This window comes from Amblyomma maculatum, chromosome 2, assembly GCF_055883805.1.
Source record: "Amblyomma maculatum isolate TAMU_Amacu chromosome 2, ASM5588380v1, whole genome shotgun sequence".
NCBI lineage: Eukaryota > Metazoa > Arthropoda > Arachnida > Ixodida > Ixodidae > Amblyomma > Amblyomma maculatum.
The window spans coordinates 37,591,358-37,617,792 of NC_139345.1; the positions used below are offsets into that span (position 1 = coordinate 37,591,358).

At 43.1% G+C, this 26,435-nt stretch overlaps 1 protein-coding gene across 1 annotated transcript; it reads right to left on the reverse strand.

Moving 5' to 3' along the window:
• Positions 1-3,499: 3,499 nt before the first annotated feature.
• Positions 3,500-26,161, reverse strand: Snx1 (sorting nexin 1). The gene is made up of 9 exons (XM_084593878.1): positions 25,991-26,161; positions 25,279-25,300; positions 23,708-23,916; positions 21,485-21,731; positions 19,654-19,928; positions 14,353-14,446; positions 9,391-9,620; positions 7,079-7,351; positions 3,500-3,972 (listed from the first exon to the last, which is right to left on the reverse strand). The coding sequence occupies exons 1-9, from the start codon at positions 26,078-26,080 to the stop codon at positions 3,922-3,924; spliced, it is 1,491 nt and encodes a 496-aa protein (XP_084450004.1). The 5' UTR covers positions 26,081-26,161; the 3' UTR covers positions 3,500-3,921.
• Between the last annotated feature and the right edge of the window lie 274 nt (positions 26,162-26,435).

Genomic DNA, 26,435 nt, shown 5'->3' on the forward strand with positions numbered 1-26,435 from the left:
GGGCCCAGCAGCCCGCATACTAAAAAATTGCCGACGATTACGTTACTTCCAAGTGCGAAATTTGAGCGCAGCTCTCAGATGTTTCAGCTTTTCGATAGATTGAGGCAAAGAATTCGACCAAGGCATGTATGGGCAGGAGCGCGCGCTGCCCCGGCTGCGGAGCTGGTTCAAGGGCAACGGTGACGGTGAAGCGAAACGCAGGAACGAACAGCAAAGAGCTGCGCTCTAAAACCAACCAGGCATGCCAATGCTTGATGTGCATGAATGTGGTGGTGGTGGTGGTGGGGGCTTTTTGTCCGTAAACCGCGTTCGCAGGCCGTGTCCGTAGATCGCATCAGCAAAATCCTGTCCGCAGCAGTTGTGAGTAATCGAGAAGTGGTAGTGCTTAATGGTTTAATGAGTGGTCTCAATCGATAGAGGGTTACGTAATTTTGTTGCCGGAAAAATAATTAGGCCAATAAGTTAATTACAGGCAAAAAATGTAAAAGTTGTCCGCAGCAGTTGTAGAGGTTAATGAGAATCGTGATAGAGGGTGACATGTTTTGTCCGGAAAATATAATTAGGTAATTAATTAGAGGCAAAATATTTAAGTAAAGGCAAAAATGGTCTCATTAGCCAATGGCTTGGCGCCACATCTGAATGTATCAAATACTAAAGTATCTAATTAAATCAGTCAATTTTGGTGACGTAAAGGATGTGACGTCACGCAACCAGAAGAAGAGCCGAAAAAGGGCATAGGAAAGGATTGGCGCCCAATTTAAAAGTACCAAAGACTAAAATGGGCACAGGAGAGCCGGCAAGGAGACCGTCCACCTGGCTGAGCCCCTGCCCCGAGGTCCATGTCGATGAAAATTATCTTCTCACTCAAACAAAAAGTGCATTAATGGGACATAAGATGTGACGTCATGCAACCGGAAGTAGAGCCAAAAAAAGGGATTGGCGCACTATTTGAAAGTACCAATGACTAAAATGGGTAAATAACAAGTCAATAAAGCAACCAGAAGCAACCAACAGCAGCATCCATGGTTTTAAACTACTCCAATGCAGATTCTGCAGTGCTCTTTTTTTCCGTGCACGAAGTGCACAAAAACTGCGATAACGTGCAGGGTGTGAAACCAATCTTGACCGGTGGACCTTACTACGTCGACCAAGGAACGGGGGTAGCAGGTTTGTGGCAGATTTTGTGGTGTGATGGTATCACTAAATAAAATTTGCCACAAATCGACTGATCAGCGCCTTTTTTTTTTTCTAGCTCCGATTAACCACCTTTGATGTGTGATCGTTGTGTGGCCCAGAGTTCTTTAATAATTAACGGGCAACTCTAGCAAAAGCATGGACATATATATGGTATCAAATGCGCAGCCGGAAGTGTGCTAATTCCTGCATGCGTCTTCCTTCTTAACTGCATTGAGGAAATGGCTCATTTTCTACCCCCTCTTTCTCCTTGACGGGAGGCAAGCTTGCTCGCCCGAGATATCTACTACCAGACGAACGTCGAGCAGGTGAACAATCCAACAGAGGTTAAACATCTACCACGAGATCTGTGAATACTACAAACACAACAGGAAAACATTCTCCACTCCACATAAACAGCTAAACAACGAAGAGGCCAGAAGTCTTCGCAGACAACAGGCCGGCAATTACCCTAACCTAGTATGGCTGCACCATTTAAAAGTAGAGGTCAGACAACACGAAAACTGTAAACACTGCGGACAAAAAGGTACACTAGACCACATAATCCGGCAATGCCCCTTTTCGCATGGGGCAATGGTCAAGACATGGAAGCTTGGGATTCCTTATACAAAGCGAAAACCTTGAAACCCAAAGAGAAGTGATCTGCCAGGCAGCTGAGGCCACGAAGAATCTGTATTCTTGCGCACTTCTAGTTGTGAAGTCCTCCCCTATTTGTGTCTGCGTACCCAAGTGCGTAGGGGAACCTCCAATATCGGTGGCAGTGCAGCCTTCAATCAATCAATCAATGGTGCAATTGGGGAAGAAGGGGTTTCGCAAGCACGCGGAGTGGGTGGATTGCCACACGCAGATGGGACCGGCAGGGCGTTGCGCCAAACGCGCACACAACAGTATTTCCAAGGACACGTGGACATTGGACTTGGGTTAAATCACGAGAGCTCGACGCCGTGCGAAAGCGTCCCAAGATGTCAGTCCCAGTTTTCTCCATACGTCCTCACTGTGAACGAACCTTTTGTAGCCGTCAGTTACCGAACATGAGTTTTGAGTCTCCTGCTTCGGTAAAACCTCCGTGGCCACGGAATCAACGAATTGCTCAGAGTTGAGTAAGCACAGTTTTCGGGAAGCAAAGACCTTGCTCTTTTAAGAAAGCATGTCATTCCAACCACCATGCAGTTAAAGCAGTGACAGAAACTTGTGCCGCACATCCCTCAAGCCTTTATCAATGAATAATCATCTCATTTAACAAAAAACACACACAGGACTAAACATCAGCACTAGATGAGCATAATGGCTGAAAACCAACTAGTAAGCTGATAACTCCGGTGAACTCTTCAAGTACATACCAATGAATAACTTGTTTTTGCATTATTTTCAATGATAATGCATATGCTATGTCTCTATATGTTCCATAAATTATTTCTATGTTGTCCCTTTCACTGCAATTCTAGCAGGCCAGGCCAGCCTCCTGTTAGTAGCATAGGGTACAGGCTGGGCACATGCTCAGAGTTTCTGACCGCACAAACCTCCAGACTGGACTACAACTGGTCTGGCTAGCATGGTGGAGCAAGTTTTGGCTTCAAAAGCATCTCATGTCCGTGAAAAGACCCTGAAAAAAGTATGCTGCTTGAGCGATACTGTATGTAAATGCAGGTTAGTATATATATGAAAGTTTTTCCCTTTAGAGGTGGAATTTGTTCTTATATACTGCCATTTTTGCTTAGTGCGTGCTATTCACTTGAAGAAGCTTTTTGTTATTGATGTGATGCTTACAGTTCGTCCTGCTTTTAAGGATTGGAAATGTGTGCAGAAACTTCCTGTGGCGACCAATTTGTGCTTGAACAGATCTTAATTGGTGTTAATTACTGTCAGTACTGCGCACATATTTAGCAGAATTTTATTTTCCAAGTGCTCTGTAGTTGTTTTTAGATGCCCTCATTGTCAACCATCAATAAATGGGGAGGATCTATTCAGGCACTGCTTGTGCCTTCTTTTCCCACCTTCAGCATTTCGTGTAGAGAAAACAAATGTTCGAAAAAACAAAAACACTTTTTCTTCAGTAGTCAAGTGGCACGAAGCAAGAAAACAGTTAAGTGCCCCAATATTTGCAGAGCTGCATGTCGTACTCCAGAAGAGCAAAAGTTTTCAATTACTGCATTAACAAAGCTGGCTAATGAGAGTCATTTAAGCAGACTAGTAAATAGAAATAGAACCATACATCTAAAAATATAAACTTATCTTGATAATTGCAAACCTTCTTAAAGTTTAGTATTCTACATTTGTAGAGGCCTCTTACAGAAAGCACAAATGCTACTTTTGAATAGTTTTTATTCCAGGAGTAATAAATTACAAAACCTCCAGTAACAAATTCCTTAAATGAAGGTTTATGTACTCTTTATTAACACCCACTTTTCTTTATAGTAAAGAACTTGCAGACATCAAGCACGCATTGCAAAAAAAGCAGTCTATGGTACCCACTCATGCTGCTTGCCAAGACAGCTCATTTAACACTGCCATTTTCACACTGTCCTCTGTGTTCTGAACATCCGTATAAACGCGGCCTGCGCAAACTGTGCGAGTGCGGAACAAGGTGCATACAAATAAACTCCAATTCTGCAGGTTTTAGTGTTCCTCTCAATAACAAAAAACATTTACAGCTCCATGAAGAGGACTGTGCTTTGAGCACCGCAAGAACTGCAAGTTGGAATGTGAGGTCAGCTGTCCTCCTGATCATCACGCAATGGCCTTTGCTTCAGGCAGGAAGGTTTCCCAGTACTTGATCAACTGAAAAGGCAGAAAAGACAAAAGAAATAGCTTTGAGTAATGCCCAAACCGTTCCAGGTTTCTTCGCATTTCTGCATTGGGCCACAGAGCAATGAAAGCGGTTGGCAGATGGGTGTCAATCTATTGCAGGGGAGCATTTCACTTGCAGGTACAGTCAAGAAGCTGGTGTGCACCAAGGCATAATCAATGAGCCCATGCAGTCATAGTGGAGTTATTTTACCAAACAAAATTCTTGAAGAAAGACCAAGTACTACTTGATAAGAAATTGCAACATCCTGATCACAATGAGGCTAGCAAGCATTAGCACATTACTGAACATTCCTGCAACAGGAGTCCAGTGGTTAGGGCACTCAACTATTAAGCTGGAGTACTTGGTTATGTCTGATGAAAAAAAAAGAAAAGAAAAAATAACAAGAAAAAGAGAGAGAGCTTTAATTAGAGGTGTGCAAATGTTGACATCTTTGAATAGAAACGAACTACGAATATGGGAAAAAATGCCTTCGAATATTGAATCGAATATCCAATATCTGATCAGTGAAGAAAAAAAATACAATATAAAAATAGCAAGCACTGTTCATCTTATTTTATACACCGCATGGTATTTGCAAAGAAAATTAAGCTAGAACTGAAGAGGAGTGTACACCCCACTGAAGAATCCGGTATAATTATTATGCAGGATTCTGCAATACGAGCGCTTTGTACAGGAAGGACCTGCATGAAATTGGATGGATCTGTCAAATTTTCGTTAATTCGGCCTTCAAAGGTCTAGAAAAACGTCAGAGTTAACCGAAAGCTCATATTAACGAATGGGCCTGAAAAAACTCACAAACAGTTCATATCACAGAGATTTTATCTGATGAACGCCTGCACGATCGATGTCAGTTTTTATTTCAGCTTCATCTCAAATGCAATGTTTTTTTCCCAGTTTCGTAAAGCACTTTGCTTTGCGCACACTGTCGGGAAGGCCCTCTTCACAAAAGGGAAGACCCCGCTTCACAAAATGGCCCCATTGAATTTGGATGCTTCGTTGCATGCGGTCAAGCAGTGAAGCGCGCAGTGCGGGAAACTGCAGAGAATTTTCAATGTATTCGGTAGTTTTCGAATATCTAGAAATGCTGAATATAAATCTTTCGGATAAAAATGCAAATCAAATAACAAATACACTCGATTCATATTTGAAATTTCGAACACTCTCACATTCCAGTTTTAATGCATGGCTGCATGAACTAAGTGAAGAGTGCAAAAATTTTTTTCATTTTATCCAGTCATCTTACAACCATTAAAGTTTAATGTTACGGAAGGAAAAAATTGGCAGACTTGGAGAACAGCTGTTAATACCAAAAATGTCATTTAGAAAACTGACTGCTGGGTTCTAGAGGCCAGCTTTCCCCTTGGCACATTTGAAATATGGGAGTACGTTTAGAAAACCTCTTACTGTATTGTGGATCCCACATAATACTGCGGATTATTACTCTGAAATTTGAAATATAAATTTTCTTTTAGATCAGAAAATTGCCCTAGGCAGGAATGTGTTTAGCCTAACAGCTGCATGCTCTATGAAAGAGTATAGCACTCCAAAAAATACTGTACACATACACTAACAAATGGATAAGCGAAGCAGCTAGCAGCAGGCCTCAGATGAGGTAAAACCTTAATAATTCAATCTCGGTTGATTTGAGATAACTGAAAAATTTGCACATTTCTGTGGCAACTATTCTGTAATGTAAAATTTACTATACACAGTTCGCCAAACAATTGGAAGCATCCAAATGATTAGTAATTGAGCATCACATTATTTATACTAGCCGTGCAAGCCTGCATTAATTGCAACACTGAATCGAACTCTTCAATGCTTCAATGAAACACTACAGCGTTTGCAGATATATCTCAAACAGGCAGGTAGCAGGCGACACGCTTGAACCGTGTCTGCAACCTCCTTGCTTCAGATGCGTCTGTAGATGTGGTGGCTTTCATATGCGTACAATATTGTGTTAAAAACGCAAATGCAAATGCAATTTTATTTTCTGTTGCATTGCTGAAAGAAGAGGTCTAGTAGTTTTTTAAAATTTCCGCCTGTGCATTAGCTCAATGGCCTCACCCATCTACCGCAGTGGGGGAGAGGGGCGCTGTGGTCGCTTTGCGATCAACTGACGCCGGACCGGCAATTGTTTGGGCCCACTTCGTAGCGCGGCGCTCCAGCACAGTTTTACAACAGTCTATATTCAAGAACGCTGGGTTTGATCGATGGCCATCCCGAATAGAATTGAGGAAGCAACATCTGCAGTGAACGCGGCGGCGGCACCTCTAAGTCACTCACGCAGCGGAGGCGGCTGCAATGCGGCTCTCCAACTGTGCTCTGCGTGATGTGATTCGCTCCTCGCGCATGCGCAGCTTGGCACATCAGGGGCTCCACGAAATGGCTCAGCGACTAGTGTAGTATTGTTTCCGCAACAAAAGCTTTGCCGGTTACCGAGAAAGATGTGTGCTGACATTTTTGCAACCTGGGAGACTGGCGTGACCGGGTTTCGAGTGACTGGCAGTGGCACAGTGATCACAAGTTAGAATGAGCTCCTGCTATAAAATATTTCAAGTGCGGGCCACTGCTTTGTTGAGTGACAACTACAAAGGGCTGGAAGTGGTCAAGTTCCATTCACCATTTCCGTTCCACTTCAATATCATATACCTTGGAAATCTGCTTAACTCAAATGTCCTACGCAATCCGATAAGCTTAAAATTAACGAGGTTCTACTGCATACTTCTCTAACTTAAACCCAGAGTGGCAGAAAGATTCAAGGAAAAACAGAAATGCAAGAATAAAAATGAGCTCTGTACGGTGAACCATTGGCTGGGAAAACTTACCGTGGACAATTACCATACACAACATTGCTTTGAAATTATGATGTCATCTTGATCAAGCTATGACAAACAAAGACCAAGATGCTACACAACTTTAGAAACATCCCTGGAGTACCGGGTAACCTTACTTCATAATATTTTTAATAGTGTGAAGTTAAATTGTGGCCACGTCCTACGCTCCCTGTGTGTTTTGGAAAAGCTACATTGCCCAGTAAACAAGCTAAACAACCTCATGCCTAACAAAGCCTACCTGCTGTTGAGTGTCAAGCAGGAACTCAAAGTAGCGCACAACCGAGTTGCGGAAATCGGCTATGCGGTTAAGCTCGAAGCGGTCCATCTCTGTGCGAATGACACGTGACACGTTGTCAAACTCCTCCTGCCCACGCTCCACCTTGGCCTCCCATTCAAGCACTTCCTGACGTGCTTGTGGTATCTTGTCGCTCTTGGCCGCTAACTCAAGCTTGGCCTTGGCCTCTCGTTTGCGGGCCAGCATCTGCTGCGCATGCTGCCATGTCTGGTACACCTGTGCAGAGAAATGAATGAGTTGACACGACCACAAAATACAAAGAAAGGGATCAGACAACACCGAAGGGCTTGATACGAGGGTTTCTGACATCCCGAAGCAACCCATGGGCTATGGGAGATGCCATAGTGAAGGGTTCCAGAATAATTTAAGACCATTTTCGATTCTTTGACGTGCACTGGCATCTCAAGGTACAGGGCTGTTTTTACATTTTACCCACTGCAGTTGGAATGAAACCCATGGCCTTGAAATCAGCAGCCGAGCAACAAATTAGATATGACCGCTGACTTTACTAAAGAATTCTATCCACAGAATGTAAATTATTCTATTCTGGTAACTAAATACCTTCAGCTGACAGTAAACACTTGTGATGTCTAATCTCACAAGACAAACACTTAATATGACAAGTAAGAATGGCAGCACCATCATATAGGAGAGGATATAGCAAGAAACTTTTTTTTAGCCTGACACCATATGAACTGCAGAGCACAGTAATCCCCAACTACACGCAAGCTGGAGATTACAGTGAACACTGCTGTATGGTTGGACCATTCAGAGATGATAAAGCAAAGAAAAGCACATGAAAGGCGGCACATACACCAGTTCAAAATTATTTGCTCAACAAAAAATATAGACGCACACAACACTCCAGCCTTTTTTCAAGAATCCTCCTTTCATTTGAGTGAAATAAAGGCAATGGAAATCAACTGGACTTGGTAAGTGAACCTGTTGATCAGTTCAGTTCAGTTCAGGCGTTCAGTCGTGTCCGACTCTTCGTGACCCTATGGACCATGCCACGCCACGCTTTCCGGTCTCTCACTATCTTCTTAACATCACATAGCTTCATCTGCAATGCCTCGAGAATGCCATCTAACCATCGCGTTCGCTGCCTACCCCTTCTCCGGCGACCCTCAACCTTTCCCAACATCAAATCTTTCTCCAGCGACTCCTCTCTTCTCATCAGATGACCAAAGTAGCTGAGCTTTAACTTTAGAATTTGACCCTCCAATGAGCAGTCAGGGTTTATGGTCGACAATATCGACTGATTTGATCTTCTGGCAGTCCAAGGAACTCTTAAGAGTCTTCGCCAGCACCACAATTCAAAAGCGTCAATTCTTCGGCGGTCAGCCTTTTCCCAGTCCAACTCTCGCATCCATACATCACAACTGGAAAGACCATAGCACGGGTTATACGGATCTTGGTTGGCAGACTAATGTCTCTGCTCTTTACTAGGTGGTCAAGGCTAACCATTGCTCTCTTTTCCAGAAGCAGGCGTCTCCTAATTTCATGGCTGCAGTCTCCTTCCGAGGTAATCTTGGCGCCCAAGAACAGAAAAATAGAGAGAGCAATTAGCAAGCAATTTCTGCGATTTGCTACAGTGCAACTTCAGGATTAATAATGAGTCTTCAGGCTTGGCTGAACAATGTTGCAGACTGAACCAGATGGCATTAAAAATAATTTTTAAGTTGGTTATGATTGGTGGTTGAATGAATTTCAAGAAAAGGCAAACTTAGTAGGGGCACAAGAAAGTTGGGCGGTGGGAGAGACTAAAATGTTCGCGGGGATTAGGTGGATGCAGCAGCTGGCACATGGGAGGACTTTAACCTACAGTTAATGTAGCTGAAAAAAAAAAAAAGTTATGCACAGTATAACAAGCACTGGCGCGGTGGCATTGTGGGTAGAGCACCCACCTCGCATTCAGGAGGTACCAGGTGTTGTGTTTCAATGGTACAAGTTTTACCTCTGCTTGATGCTCGGCTCTTCTGAGGGAAATGCTTGAGAAAGGGGTCATGGCCCAAATGGTTGTCTGATGGAGGAACAGACCACTGTCTCACCAGCGCAACTATTTACTAAATTACAAAAAAAAAAAAAAAAAAAAAAAAAAGGGACTACAAAGTGCAACAAATGTGGGCGTAGTTGAACATTCACATCTAGTCATGAGCCAGTATGTGTTTTGGATTCAAGTCACCTGTACACTGGAAAACCTCATGCAACGTTCAACCATCTACGTACACCGCAGTGTCTGGCTTAAGTCTCACCTTTACTCTCTGGTGGAAGACATCCTTGATAGCCCCAACGAGGGACAGGTAGTCTTTGACCAGTTCCGCCAGACAGTAAAAGTCGTGGTTGGCCTGGCGCCCCTGCAGCTGCTCGACCCGCTCGCCCACCTCTGCCAGCTTGGACAGTGCCCGCGACAGGCCCGTGTGTTCCTCACAGTTGCCCAGCATGGCTGCGCTCTTGGCAAATGCCCCCGTGCTCTGGGACAGCTCTGCATCAGGGTATGCACCAGAGTGCAGGTCTGTCCGTAATCCAGAACTTGGGAGCACAAAGCAAACAGCCACACATCCAGGGACTCCTCATTGGCTTGAGGCAGAATATCCGACAAAGATACACACAACAAATCGTGGCATGTGGCAAGGCAGAATGCAGAATTTCAACGCTGTGGATTTGCTATAAAACACCGAAATGAACAGAATGTGCTCTAAAGTGTGCATACACTGTTATGAAAACTATACCAACAATAAAAAGTTGCTCAAAGAATTCGTGGGCACTGCATCTACCAAGCAGCAGCCCCTCTGCATGTGTATTTCTACCTTATGTTATCATTTGGAGCAATTTTACGCTAAAAAAAAAAGCAAATGGCAAACAATATTTTACTTACAGCTGCTAGGGAGGATGGTGTCATGCGTTACAAATGCTGCATGACCGTTGCAATGACATGTGCAGCTCATACCAATCTCATACCACACAAGTAATGCAGATAAAAAGTTGGGGGTTGGTAGAGTCACAGTCAGACATTCCACCAGTGACAAAGGACGAGGTCAAGAAAGCACTAGAAACTATGAAAAGGGGGAAATCAGCTGGAGAGGATCAGATAACTACAGATTTGCTGAAGGACAGGGAGGATATCGTGCTAGAAAAACTGGCCACCCTGTATACGCAGTGCCTGGTGTCATCGACGGTACCGGAACCATGGAAGAATGCAAACATTATCCTCATTCACAAGAAAGGGGGCTCTAAGGACCTTAAAAATTACAGACCAATCAGCTTGCTGTCTGTTGCGTATAAGATATTTACTAAGGTAATCGCAAATAGAATCAGGACAACCTTAGACTGCAATCAAGCAAAGGATCAAGCAGGGTTTCGGAAACGGTACTCTACTATCGATCATATCCATACCATCAATCAGGTGATAGAAAAATGCTTGGAATATAACCAGCCCTTATACATAGCATACATTGATTACGAAAAAGCATTTGACTCAGTTGAAACCTCGGTGGTGATGCAGGCATTGCGAAATCAGGGGGTAGACGAGCCGTACGTGAAAGTGCTGGAAGATATATATAGTGGCTGCACAGCAAGCATATTTCTGCATAAAGAAAGTAACAAAATTCCCATAAAGAAAGGTGTTAGGCAAGGAGACAATCTCCCCAGTACTATTCACAGCTTGTTTAGAGGAAGTGTTCAGAGACTTGGAATGGGAGCAGTTAGGGATAAGGGTAGATGAAGAATACCTCAGTAATCTACGATTTGCTGATGACATTGCCTTGCTAAGCAACTCGGGGGATGAACTGCAAATAATGATTGATGACCTAGACAGAAAAAGTAGAAAAGTAGGCTTGAAAATCAATATGCAGAAGACTAAGGTAATGTTCAACAGCCTCAGGAAGGAACAACAGTTTACATTAGGCAGCGAAATACTGGAAGTAGTAGGCGAATATGTCTACTTAGGACAGGTAGTAACCGCAGATCCGGACCACGAAAAGAAAATAACAAGAAGAATAAGATTGGGATGGAGCGCATTTGGCAAGCACTCGCAGATTATGACTAGCAGCTTACTGGTATCGCTCAAGAGGAAAGTATACAACAGTTGCATCTTGCCTGTACTCACCTATGGGGCTGAAACGTGGAGGCTAACCAAGAGAGTTCTACTTAAGTTGAGGACACCCCAGAGGGCTATGGAACGAAAAATGGTAGGGGTAACATTAAGAGATAGAAAGTGTGCAGAGTGGGTCAGAGAAATAACTCAAGTTACCGACATTCTAGTGGAAATTAAGAAGAAGAAATGGACATGGGCAGGACATGTAGTGCGAAGAGAGGATGACCGATGGTCGCTTAGGGTAACAAACTGGATTCCAAGGGAAGGAAAGCGTAGCAGGGGGCGGCAGAAAGTTAGGTGGGCGGATGAGATTAAGAAGTTCGCAGGGGTCAAGTGGATGCAGCTAGCACAGAACCGGGTTAAGTGGAGAAATATGGGAGAGGCCTTCGCCCTGCAGTGGGTATAATCAGGCTGATGATGATGATGAGAGTCAAATCTTGATAACTGAAACTTGCTCAATGCAAACTTCTGTCTGTCAGCTTCCACCTAGATCCCATCAAAATCAATTTTTTGTTCCTCTAATATCTCACAAATACTCTTTAGCACACATATGTACAAAGCCACCAGACAAAAATATAAAGCCCCGCTTAACCAAGCCATACGAATGTGCCTGTGTGGCCCAGGGGTAGCGTCCTGGAAGGCTGGATTCAGATCTCTTACATTTGGAAAGAGGCCCAATTCGGCGGGAGCTGCAGAAATGGTAAAGCCAGCCACCAAATGCCACCTGCTAGAGCCATGTCCGTAATTTTTAGCTCCCAACTCTGACACTGAGAACATTGACAGCGGTTCTGGAAAACGGGGCCTTTAACACTATCACATCAAATCATTTTCACTGCCTAAGATAAACTCTTTCGAGACTTGATAACTCAACTGTGTTTCCCTCAGCATCTGATTTTGGACTAAACGTGGCCTTTAAGCACAGCTTCTCGTGCACCTATCTTTGTTACAGCAAAGCCAAATTTGAGATGCATAATCTTTGAAGTGTGTAGAATGCAACTATATAGGTTTTAATGCAATCAGTAACATCTTTAGGAAAATTATGCACCAGATAGAATTTTCAAAATAGTGCATGCTAGGCAAATGGCAATCATTTCCTCATTTGCACACAGTGGAGCGCTATGACACAAAAGAAACCGTTATGCGCTGCTCTGTCATGCTCACTGCCATGTCGAGCTGCTGCACAAGCATGCACTGTTTTTAATTTATGGATGGCATTTAAAACAGTCAAGCATCAAGCTATCTAGGCCAATATTCATAAAGTTCAATGCATTTGATTTTTCTTAATGAAACGCTGTCAAGACTTCAATCCTGCAATGACTGGCTCCTGAAGTAGCAGTCTGCAAGTTTTTTTCATTCGTAGGCCGTAATGGTAAAATGAAAAGGCACTGGCAAGCAATCCACACCGTCAACATTTCATATGCTTCCATGCTGACAAGAAGCACATTTAAAGGCACGGCTGCCTTAATTTGCCAATTTGCCGATTACGACTGAGCGATGACACGTTCAACACTAAATTTACAGGCTTAATACATACAAAATTTTTCAAAGAGAAGTTTAATCAGATTGAGGAGACAGCTCATTAAGAAAAAAAAAAAAAAAAAGTTGACTTTTTTTTTTGCGAGAGTCGAACTTTCCTATACATCCCAGTACAGCAAAGCAAATTATAGTGAAATAGTGGTTATGATGAAGGGATTTCAATTTCTCATTGTCATGGTTGCATTTTCAATACAATTTGGTCTGGTTTTAACAACGTAAATAAAAATGAGTCAGCAGATAAAGTGAAGAGATTTCGAACCAAATAAAAAACTGCCAATCAGAACATTTTTACGCTTTTCAGGCAAACTTTTGTACAAAACAATAGGCAAAACTTTGGACGGCCACATGTGCAGCACCTGCCAACGAACTGAAAGGTTGCTTGATTGCATCGCTTGACAGCAAGCTTCGTGTTCCTCCTTCACATGGTGTAGTCCTGGTGGCGTCCCCATGGGGGGACGCCACCTAACGGCAGCAACTGATTGAGCATCTCCCAATTATGTTTGCATTGCCAACAACGTGGCTGACACGAAGGTCCCTTTGGTGAAGGTGATCTGTTTTCAAGCAGAATTCGGAGGGATGTGAAGTGCCCGACTATTGCTCACATCAAGCAAGCCGGTTTAGCCCGAAGCAGTAGCACGGACATAGAGCCTCCTGAGGACAAAACTGCCACAGTTGGCCTCGCTGCAATAGCTGATGGTGCCACCACGACAGCCTGCTCTGGGCAGCACTGAGTGTACTAGCGGGTTGTACCTTATGCCTCCAGGTCTTGACCTCATGGAGTTTTGTACACCGACAACCTTGTTCCCATGGTGGACTTCATGTCTGACAAAGTTACAGAGAATGTCATAGGATGCCATAGAATGTCATGAACAGTGCCTCCAACAATGATTGCAATGACGGTAGTTGTGCCTCTAAGCCAGTGACCACCACAGTGGCCATTACAGCAGCTGACGCTCCACATATATATGTTCCTCGAGAGCTGGAGTAGAACTTTGGTGCACAGTTGGACGACAAGGAGGCCACGATCAAGTCTACATTAGCGACCAGTGCGCAGATAATGCGGCCCACTTCTTTGAGCAGTGATATATCAATTCACCCACATGCTTTTTTTCTTTCAAAGTTCAGATATAACCAAACAGCAGATATAGCAAAGCAATTTTTGATTCCCATGATTCCCACAGACTCCCACCACTGGGCTACACTGTAGAGTCCAACTGTCCATCTCTCCAGCATTATCAATAAAGTACTGATATAACGGCGTGATCAGATGATTTTGTGGCACTGGACAACACCGGCCAACCCCAGCGAAATAAAGTGGCTGCGCTAAACACCGGGCTTTCAAGCATGCAAGGATAAAACAAAACAGATATAGCAAAGTGATTTTTGATTCCCATGATTCCTACCGATTTCATTATAACTAGACTAGACTGCAGTATGCCGATCTGTCTATCCATCCACCATAAATAAAAGCACGCCATCAGCCAAAGTTTGCCAAGTGTGGTGTGTTCACACCAGTGAACTGAACAATAAGGCTGAACGCCCGCTATCACAATAGCAGAAAGAACTTAAGGAATGCACTACGAACCTCTACGTTGCTGCACCATATTTTCCACGCTGGCATGCAACCGCTTCAGCTGAATATCCAGGTTGTCGATCTGCTGCTGCTTCTCTTCAAACCACTGCATAGAAGACAGGTGGTGCGTAATACTGAAAGGATTGCACACAAGTATTTTTTAAAATGTGCCATTAAGGTCACCGAACGAAGAAAAACCCGACACACTCCATTGAAAAGGTAACTAAGCAGCGCACGAGCATATACATGCTCATATTCAACACAAGCAACAAAATTCACTGCTGCCTGAAATCCAATACAGAAACTTGTGCATGGATGATGATAACAGCCCTCAGCATAAGCACTCGAAAAAATGTAAATGCCACTTTTTTTTTCCATGGCTACAGTCTAAGCGAAAATGAACAAAAGCTGACGAGATTTTGCTCATATTTAGAGGTAACAGCCTAATAATACTTCCCTATGCAATAGAAGTAGCCGAAGCCTCACACAAGAAGCCCAGAAAACAAGAACACTAGATGCTGAAAAAATAAAGCTGAAACAGGCAGACCAGGAGGCATACTTAAGTGGCCTCAAAGAGTTCTACAGTGCAACTTTCCATAAGAAAACTCAAAAGCAGAACCCCGAAATGCAGGCCGCTGTAGACACTATGGAAGAGGCCAAGGTGAAAACCGAGGAGCTTGTCTCTGATGTTACTAAACAGACGCAACAAAGTCATGCAACCTTGCAAGCACTTCTGCAGCGCGTGCAGTTGCAGAAGAAAGAAGATTTATCGAGCAGCCAAGAAACGTGGCCTCTTTCAACTTCTAAGATGTCTGCTTAGATTCGAGTAAATATGGCACATCTGCACTTAACTCTGAAACAGTTTCCAAATGATAACATTGATTCCTTGGCACCCCAAAATGTGACATCAGCAGGGTCATTTCGCCGAATAGAATCTGTGAAAAGAAGTTGAATGCACACAGCCACAAAAGTGTTGCGAGCACAAGGAACTACTTTTGAAGGGAGCCAGTAGCACGAGGAAGGCTGACTTTGTTGCACCTTCTATATAAAGAGCATTTTGCGCATCCTTCATGCTGATTAAATTTTACCCGGCATATGATAAGACGGGGAACGTGCTCCAAGAAATTGCTCTGGCCTGTTTTGTAGGTTCAGAAGGCAATGAACGCAAGTGCTCGTAATCCCTGAAAGCATTTATGTAAACAGTTTTACAACATGCAAAGCTAAATAGTGTCTTGTTGCTTAACACAGCAAGGAAACACTCCAAGACAGTGAAACAGTGTTGCTCTCACGAAAAGAAACAATAAATGGGCTGTAACATTCCAGAAGACAGGCAGTAGTGCAGAAAATAACAAAAGTAGTGTGCTGGCATGTGTATTTTAGAGGAGGTTTTTTTTACCTGAACAGCAAATGAAGGCTGGGCCAGCAAGACCTGGCAGCATTGAAAGAGGCAACAAGATAGCTGAGACAAACAACAGCGGACACGGGTAAATTGTTCTCAGCTATAAATGAAAATGCTTTGAAGGCCTGAGGACAATAACTTATTGTACAGTACACTAACCTGGTTGGAATTTATCGTAGAATTTTAAAAACCCTTGATATTAAAAATGATTTGCTCATGCTGAAATTCTTTATGAGGATTACATAAATTGAGCACACTGATCTCAAAGCAAAATTTCAGCATGAACAAAACAGTAAACTTTTACTAAAGGTATCGATATATACAAGTTACTACATAGAACAAACAAGTTACTACATATCCCCTTCCTCCGTAACACCCTTTTTTACTAGTACTAGAACAGTTACGCTGGAACAGCAGCCAGGGTGAGCAATGAGCCCTCCTGGTCCCACGGCAATCAATATTCTCAGATCGTCACCAATTATCAAAATATAAATAAAAAAATAAGAAACTTCTTGCTTGATACGATGCGTTTTGTATTTTGAAGCAATGAAAAGAGGGAACAAAGGGTTGTTGCAAGTGCTACGTCACAAAACATAGGGTTTCTTGGTAATCACCAGAAAAGGTATGAACAATGTCTGATCACCCTGATACGAACCCCAACTACAGGAAGCACCAATGATAATACACTGTAAAACCTCGTAGATAGGTTTTAAAAAACAAATGCTGAGAAAAAACGTATTACCAAGAAAAATATACGATTCGAAGTGCCTAATATTAAAATCAACTGCTGAATAAGGTACAAAGACATTTAGAATTGAGACTTTCACTGCATAAAGGTGTAGATTAGCCTTATAGACATGAAGTCTGCACAGCTTCTTTTCTAGCTCTCGCAGAATTCAGTCCGTACTTAAGTTTTTCTCAGCACTGAAGAGATTTAGCAACAGATCTGATTCGTAGAAGGAATGACGAGCCCGGATCGCCCCCTTGGTTTTTTTACGGATACTTCACCTCCTTACACTAGTGACATGTAGAGAAGCCATCGCGATGGCTTACAGTCGATGCATTTTTCCTCATGCCTTTCGCATAATGACACCCCCTCCCCCCCCTTCCTTTTGCCAGTGAGAATTTGAAAAAAGAAAAAAGAAAAAAAAAAAAGCTAAGAGAAAAAGCGTACGTTAGCGCGTCTTTACGTTTCACGCCGTCACCATCGCATTCACCACGAACTTCTTGGCACTGCCCCAAGATGCTGCGCAGCGATAACATCAGTGTGTTTACCTTTTTACGTTAGCTGTAGCAGAAAAAGAAGGGCGGGGGGCAGCGTTACAGTGCTTGCCTGGTTGTGCAGATCTCGTTTCACTTTATCACTGGAACCCGAATATTGCAAAAAGACAGCCGCCACCCACACCGGTATTGGCGTCATTTCGAATTAACAAGCTTTCACTGTAGTTGTAGTTATCAAATGGTTCATCCCTATGCCCCTAAGGCACCGCAAAAGAAGCCACTGCGTTTCTCCTCATGGAGTCATGTTTCCGCAGGAGCGGGCGCCTCGTGTTTGTTGGCTCGGCTTCCTTTGATGCTTTGCCCAGTTGCACCTGTGAACTGCAGAAAAGCAACTGTGGCGGGGGAGCGCTGCTGATCAGTTTTTCCCGATGCGAGCGCTCGTTAGGCTATGTACGGTTGATCGCAAACGTATTATACGACCGTAGTTTGCCGAAATTTCAAACGTGTTAACCGGAAGAAAAATAGTGTAACTTTATGGGAGCTGTTTTACTGCCCGTGATTTTGAACGCATGAAACGGGAAATCGTATGAACCGGGAACGTATCAACGAGGTTCTATTAGTTTTGCATTTCAAATTCCAATACCTAATGCTTTGCACTGTGGCCAAAAGAAAGGTGCGGATTACATGTGGGTACATAATACAGTAGAAGCTCTTTGATGCGCTCAAAAACAATAGTTTAAATGTCAAAAAGAAAAAAAAAAAAAAAAAAAAAAAAAAAAAAAAAAAAAACGTGAGCACAAGTTTTCCATCCAGTTACACCATGTTCTGGCAAACACTGTCAAATATGATCTTTCCGTAAGTTTGTTCACAACTTCGCCAACTTTCAATCATATGAAACGACCCATGACAGGTATGCATGGGGGCACATGACATCAGTACAAGCCCAGCAGCTGGCAGTGACCAGGTAGCCTTGTGACAAAGCATTAGAGAACTGAGTGAGCGGTAACACGAAATGGACCAAGCCTAAGAGAACGCGAAATGAGTAGCATTGCAGCCGTAACGAGCTGACATGGTTATTTCTACCCAGAAAAATAAATGAGATGGGAACAAAGTATCCGAAAACAATGATGCCAGAAACTAAGGAATCCCAGCGCCTTACATCTTTATCGTCACTTGGCTGGACAGGTTGTAAAGTTTATTTCATACTGAAGACATCACAAATGCAGCTACTAGATGTAAGAAAGCGTAAAAATGTTTTCAGACCTTGTCCCAACAAGCAATGAGCGACCTTTATATTAAAAGGACAGAACACTGGCCAAAATATGTGATGAGATTATGGTGGAGATAAGACCTTGCCTCGTATAGTACAGATCGAGCACTACAATATCAAAGAAAAGAGGCTTTACAATTTTAATTTGCCATTGAAAATCACATAAAAACAACTGAGGCGCTATCTAGCGGAGAAACCCTATTACTTTCGGTGTATAGTACCCCACGTGACTAGATGTCAGCAAAATATCGCCAATTTTTGCAAGTGTGCACTTTTTTCTTCTAGGAGTGCTTGTCATAATTCATTATATTTTGCCCTCTCTCCACTGCATCCTTAAATAAAAACCACCCCTCCCTTCATGCCGCGAGAGGCATGCTTTCAAGTTTTGCCCCTAGATGGCGCCACAGTGTTTGGAATTCCGTGAATGAAGCGATGATAGTACCCAGTAAAACTTTCGTTGACGAGGCATGCGTTATAATGCCGTAAAGCCTTGAGTGTGAAACTGAAATGGACGTTACTCTAAGCAAAAAAATGGCGAATTACTGCCTGGCGAGTGAAATTTATATATTTTTTTTCGGTAAGTCTTTTTTGTCGACCACCAGTCGTCACTGCGGTCGCTACTCATGGTTTCCAGCGTCAGACTACATAAAAATGGGCGTATCCACTGATTGAAAAATTATCGGTAAAAATTTTCTACAGAGTTTCTACCAAAACCGTTATGGAATCTAACATTTCAGACATCAATCTTCCCGTTGCAGCGAAAAAAATGAGACCTAAATTCAAGTGTTCTGTCCCAGTTAAAGTGTCATGAAAGACTTTAAAACAGCCCATGTTGAGCCATATCTTTCAATATCTAGGTGGTATTTTGATAGTTTGTTTAACTGAATAATGCACTTCTCCCCCCTTTTTTTGGAGAACACAAAAGAATCTATCGTATTTTCTTAGTGTGACTTGACTATACCCTTGACTCTTTGCACGGGTGATGCAGGTTTAGTGGTAGCTAGCCTTATTCTTCAGATTTCTTTGCACTCTTGTATAGGGATGGAGCTCGTCCAACTGCTTGAACGTTCAAGCAGTTGGACGAGCTCCAGCCCTATACAAGAGTGCAAAGAAATCTCTGAAGAATGATAAGGCTAGCTACCACTAAACCTGCATCACCCGTGCAAACAGTCAAGGATATAGTCAAGTCAAAAGTCATTACACACTGCAATCAAGACAATTCACGAGTGGTTTCCGGGCAGCTCTACACAATGCCCCCTAAAAAAAAAAACCATTGTTAAGTAGTAGTTGCATGCACGCACACACATGCATACACTAATTGGAAACTCTGCTGAGTGTAATACTGCAAAGAAATGTCGACGGCGCTTTAAAAATATCCGGAACAGTAGCACTTCCGCAAGAAGTGCAATAGACATCCCCTTACCGGGTCTGCTTCATCCATCTTAGTGGTGATCTTTGATACAGAGTCACCCATACGAGAGATGAGCCGGAACATGCCAGCTCCACTGAGGGATGATGTGTTCGTGGCTCGAGGCAGCTCAGCTTCCTGCTCCAGAAACTCCCTGAAATCCGGATCAACTTTGAGCGAAGGGTGCGCAGCTGTTCGTTGCAAAAAACGCTCCAATGCGGCCCTCCGGCGCTCAACAAAGTCTTCCGATGTCACCTGCTCATCCTTGGACATCTTGATTTTTGTCATGCCTAAAGGAAACAATGGAGAAAAGTAGTCTGAATATCACCATGTACAGTTAAACTCAGAGAAAAAAAAAAAATAAAAAAAGTGTTTTCCTTAGTTTTAATGCAGCCTATGATGAGCTCATTAACGTGGTCAAGGTGAAAAATATATAAACAAATCAGGGAAAGAACACTTCAGGCAACATTGCAGGTAGGAAAGCAGCTGCTAGTATGTGCATAAAGTTTTTTCTTTATTACAGGATGTTCCCTGTTACTAGTGTCTACACGTATCTAAAGTAGGGAACAGCAGCAAAAACTGGGGTTTCAACTATCCTTGAACCAAGTTTCACGAACATTATTCATAGGCCACAGTCGCATTGGCTGCTGCCGCTTCGATCTTGGCTTGCTTCCACACTTGGCAAGCTTCCCAGACTGATTTTACATTATGAACCAAACTTTGATTACTCCAGAGGCATCCACTATGGCAGCCCTTTATCTTATTTTCGTTCATGCTTCCTCCATTCCCTTGCAGTGTGGTTCAGGTGCCCGCCCAAAAGTGTGACAGATGCTGCGCTTTTCCTTTGCACAACCCAAAAAAAAAAAAATGGTTTTTGTGTGGAGGCTCACTAGACTACCCTTCTCCACTCCTCTCCCCTGCAGCTGGCACACAGAGTTTGAAGGTTTGTGGGAGGTATGGTTTGGGATGGCAAAGTTTGTTGGTGCAAACCTGTAGTATACACTAGGCTCTGACTCCAACTAGTAATTTTGTGCCTCATAACACGTTGAATCGCTTGGTGTCGCTCCAAACCTTCTGTATCAAATAGGTAGTCCACAAATATTTCTACGGATGATGGTGCTAAGTGGTCCGGCCTCAATGGTTCACAAACGAGTATATACAGAGGAATGAAAGTATAAAGTTGTATTGCAGCACCCAAGTGTCACCGATGCTTCAGAACAAAGAGACCTTGAGTGATGTGAGCAATTGAGCTAACGCTCTAAAAATGTTAAAAGCTCTTTGGAGCAACGTTTTGTAAATGAATATGGTTACTGCTCAGTATCGGACGTATTGTGCATCGAATGCTTTAACTGAACAGTAATTCTGGTTGGTGATGCTCATTTCCTTCACAGAAGAGGTCTAATAAGCCTGTCTGTATTACTAGTCAACATGGTGGAGGCCCACGCAATGGTCAGAAACAGCTGTTATCTAGTCTGTCACATCCCAAGGCATTTAACAAAAATTTGCAGTCTCAAATACTGACCCAGTCATCAAAAGAGACAAACATTTATTTTCCTCTTTACCAAGTTTCAATTTGCACACCTTAGTTCGCTGTAATGCACTTTTATTGTTGGTAAAGTTCTTGCTCAGTGACCTTCAAAAAAAAATGCCCATATGCAAGCATTTCAAAGGCAAAAATAAATATGAGCTGCTTAAAAGCAAATGTCAAGTTTAACTGTGGGCAGCTGAGCCTCAAAAACAGCTATAATGAGAATTACTGAACATTTGGCGCAGCAAAATAACCTCAAATTTTTCTGAAATATGACTACCTGACATGCCTTTTTGCCATCACAGCCTTTGACCTCACCTAAGACACTCTTCTCAGGAGCTGGTGGAACGATGCGGCCCATGTGCAAGTGCTTCTCTACCAGCTTTTCATGCAGCCCAAGGAAGTCACTGAAGCGTCGGTTGACTGAAAACTGGGTCTTGCGGAAATACGGCGCGTTGGTCCGTGTCACAACTCGATAAGTGACGTAGGCAGCCATGCCCTCGCCCACTTTCTGTGGTTCCCGCACGCTGATTTCCACAAACTCCTCCCCCTCGGAGGCCTGTTGCTGCACATGCAAGGAGGCAAAACAAAAACAATTAAAATTTCTGTCTATTCATCGAGTTCTTAGAGCTCACACAGAGTGAGAAACAGAACCATGGAAGGAACCTCTTTACAACAATAAAGCGCCTGAAGGAAAAATATGCTCATATATCGCACATTTGTTATGAATGCATCAGGAAGGTATAAAATTGATATGGTGTGTCAACATAAAAGATACAGAACCTGAAAGTTTTATGTCAGCACACAGGTGCATTAACTTTGTATGACTCCTTGTTCAAGAGATGTGCCTTAACACAGCATACTTTCCAGTATGCGAGTAGCAGTTTTTCTTATACATTTTATATGAAAAATGAGACTTTCTATAAGCAAATAAAAGTGGTGCGCTCCTGTGTGCACTAGCTCTTGCTGTACCTAGTAACTATGTCCGACAAGAAAATTATGTTTCCCAGAGAAAAAATTTTATCTTGTGGGCTATTCATACTCTCTAACTGGATACAATGGTGGCATGAAAAGCCACCATGTTTTTCATCATAAACACAACTCACAACTCTGCCTTCAAAGCGAAGAAGCTATGATGCTGCATTCAAGTTGCATGCCATTTGATATATGACAGTTTCACATGAGCAAAAAGAACCATCCCTGACAGGCACAATCCTGAAATACCCCTTCAGTCTAAAAGCAGAAAGAAAAATTAGTAGGAGAGTTACAAATGTATCATGTCAATGGTTGCACGTTAGTGGTGGTGTACCGAGTCAGAGAAGTCTGACTACACAGTTGACTGGCTTATATCAGGCTTATCTCTGGAGGTATGGGGCAGTGGTACAACGATCGGAAAGTTAAGTAAAACCCTGGAGTCTCCCAAGGAAATCAGAATGGTTGTCACGATGTACTGGTAAACATGGAAAGAGAACCGGCCATTTATACATTGCTGCACCAAACTACTCAAAGTAAGGGCATATATTCTAAGTCTGAATTTCCTATTCCTGCTTGTGAATTTAATTACATGGCCTTAGATAAAAACCTAGCATTGCCAGTTCAGTCTAACTGGCTAACAACAAAACAAAGGGGGTGCACAGAACAGGGAAGAAATAGAAAATACGACGCTAACCTCAGAAAAGAAATAATCTTCATATCTAGTCTGAAAGCTTAGCTTCCTTCAGACTTTTTTTTTACAGAGAAGAACAAACCACATATGGCCTTTAACTTGGCTAGTCAAAGCCATGCGAGATGTAGAGCATAGCAATGTCATAATGTACCGTTGGGGATTTTCTTTAACTACACCACATACTTTTTCGCCAGATTGTGTCAAACTCAGCAGCTCACAATATATTTGAACCAAGCTGACATCGGCTTCAAACTGAGCAGTATTACCTTTATTCGAGCTGTGAAGAGCATACATCAATACTAAATTCTACAGTCACCGAAGTTTTTTTTGTTTGTTTGTTTTCACTGCATAAAACTTTAGCATGACTTGCTTGCATAAAAATGTCTTCCCAAAACAAAAACAAATTCATCTGCTTGCTTGTTTAGTTTATAGGGTGTTTAACCCTTTGACTGTTTTTGCCATACGGGTACTGCTCTAAACGCATAGCATTTAAAAAAGTACGACACTGGGGGTGACTTTTTCCGGCATATTAGACGCTCAAAGGGTTAACATACCAAAGTGACTCTGGTTATGAGGGATGCTGTAGTAGAGCGCTCTGAAAATTTCAACCACGTGGGGTTCTTTAATGGGCACTCAATCCACACAGCATGCAAGCACCTTGATTGCTGCTTCCTTGTAAAAATATAACTCACATAATGATCAATTGACATTGCCACTCATACCTGTCTAACAGCTCAGTTCCCAAGTACTGTTATGTGCCCAAAATAGTTTCACCATTAGCTCTAAGGTTCCACAGGAATTAAGTGGCAGCCTCGGAAGTATTATGTTGGCATTGAGGACTCTGGCTATACCAGGATCCATAATGCAAGAGTCACCTCCTTTTCCTTGGCCGGTTTCAGTGTGCTGACGTCGGGGGAAAAGAGCGTGGTGGCCTGCCTTGGGGGATTTGGCTCAGGATTGCTTCGCTGCACTTCATCCTCGGCTCCTCGAAACTCTAGCTTGGCTGAACCCAGCAGAGGTGCCTGAGTAGGGGGCTCATCATCCTCCAGGTTTACCTCCACCTCTTCAGGCCCCTCCATTAAACCTGGCATTTGGCAGTGGAAATAATGTTCCTCTTAGTACAGTACAGCTGTTTCAAGTAAAGAAAGCTTTTCACATGCCCACAGGGTCCCGCCACAAAGGATCTGTCATTACTGTGCGCAGAGTTCAGTGATACCTACGAATAAGATAAGCTATGAACAACTGGAGTGATGTATCTAAAAATCTGGACAAGAACAACTGGCACTTTAAAACAATCTCCACTGCATATTGATAGTAAATTTCAAAACAAAAATTTTCACCTTGAACAAGTTAAAGTGATTCTAAATATGTTAAAATTAGCTACAGCTCTTTACAAAACACTTTACATGTCATAAATAAGGTCTTAAATAATCAACAACAAACTGGCATATTTCCACAGCTGCCTGAACAGCCAGAGCTCTCCGACATATGTGGAAATGGAGTTGCTGCCTTGTGGATTTCTAATTCCAAACATGGGACAGAACAAGAGAACATATTTTATATAGAGTTACTACACAATCTTGTTATGCACAGCACAAAATGCAAACAAAAATGCTGTATGCATGCCTTGAAAACAGTGTTCTGCACTGTTAATGTCAGATTCAATTTCAGTGATGCTGAACTGTAAACCAGAGTGGAAATAAGTGACAAGAGCTAGTTTCTCAATGAGGTGCAACAGTGCCAAGCATGAAAATCAAAAGTAAAGAGACCCTGGATGCTTCACTGCTTCAGTTAGTGGCAATGCTTCTATATATCCACAAACGTGTAAAAATGCCCGTGCACATGAAACAATGATAAAGCTCTACTACCAAGCTTATACCAGCCTTAACTCAGCAGGCTACTATATCACCCCACACACCCCTTTTAGCCACGCAATTTCACTTAACAAATATGTACCAATATGTGGGCCATGGAAGTAAAATTTGGTGATTAATGATAACGGAGGTAATGCTTCACAGGTAGGAAGGCACGCAGCAAGCTGTTTTCTAGGTGCAGTACTGCATGCAAATGATAAACTAATGTCCATGAGAACTTTCATACAGCAGCCACCACCTAAACCATAAAATAGATGCATAGCACTGAGGTATTATAAACTCAAAACAGAAGGCGTGGCAATGTTACTGGCGGTGCACGTTTAACTTAGTGTCGCATATGAGCCTCACAAGCCTGTGTCCGAAAACAGGCGCACGAGGGAATGAGGCTCTACAGATGCGAGTTAGCACATATGTAAATATATAGTATATGCCACCGCATTACGAGCAAAAAGTGTTCACTGTCCACCTCCCACCCGAATGCACCTCAGGCGGTACAGCGCGCTCACAGGGGTCCAATTAACTTTAGAAAACATATGTAAGTAAGGGAGTAAATAAATGTATTCGTCACTCACCCTCCCTTAGATTCTTGTGATGCTGTAAAAAGAAAAGAATTATATGTAGCCGAAAGTGAAACTGCGCCGACACTCCTCTCCTCGGCAGTACAGCGAACAATAACAACAATAAGCAGCAACGATGCGCTCGAATATGATCTCCGTGCAATAATGTACAGGAAAAACTTCGAAAAAGCGGAGTTCACAAAAAGAACGGCCGCCGAAGGGGCGGATCTCGGCGCCTCCCACTTCTATATCGGCCACTTTCACGGAAACGACAGAAAACCAGCGCTCAACAGGAACAAAAGCAGCGCGTGGCACGAAAGCTCATCATGAAGAAGCGTAGGCTATGAATATGCTGGTCATGCCCACGTTCACTCAGTCATCGGCCCTGATCAGAAAACACCCCCTACCAGGCAAGCACACATGCATGCCACGAGCATGGACAAGTCGCAAGCTCTCCCAGCGACGTCAGTGCGGATGCACCCTGCAGCGGAAATAAACAGCACCTGCTATACTGAAATGGCGCATAACATGCGCTGAACGTTAGTCGGTAACGTTACCAGGGAACTACCATGCCGGTCAGCGTAGAAAATGAAACTAACGGCTTATTTACTTGGCGCAATCGACACCACCACCCATTAGGTGACGGGGAGTCCACCCACGATGGGAAACGCGAAATCGTGAAGCGTACAGAAGCGGAAGGAGAACTGACAGCTAACTACCGACTTACCTCGACAGCAGAGGTGAACATGTCATCCTCTTCCTTCGAATTTAGGTCGCCTTCGCTGAGTAATGGAGGTGGCTCTTTTAGGTCCGCCATATCTCGCGTCCAAGATTCCAATTGCGGCGGCGCTGGCGCAGCCTTCGCTCGCTTCGCTCATTCGAAAAAATACCGACCGAAACCACCGCGACGCCACCTACTACTGACGTGAAATGCACAAAACGAAAAATATATGCCCGCGTAACCGACGTCACTACGTAATAAACGCAATAAACGCTTTGTCACACACGTAGAGAGTAAGTTACATGCGGGCTCAGTCTTTGGTAACAAACAAAATAAAAATTCACATAGACACGCTGCAAGTTTTCAAAAGTGCATCAAGTATGCGGTACGCTCACAAGCTTACGCGCTTACGCTGTTTCAGACTAGAGTGTACTAGAATCTATTGTAGTGC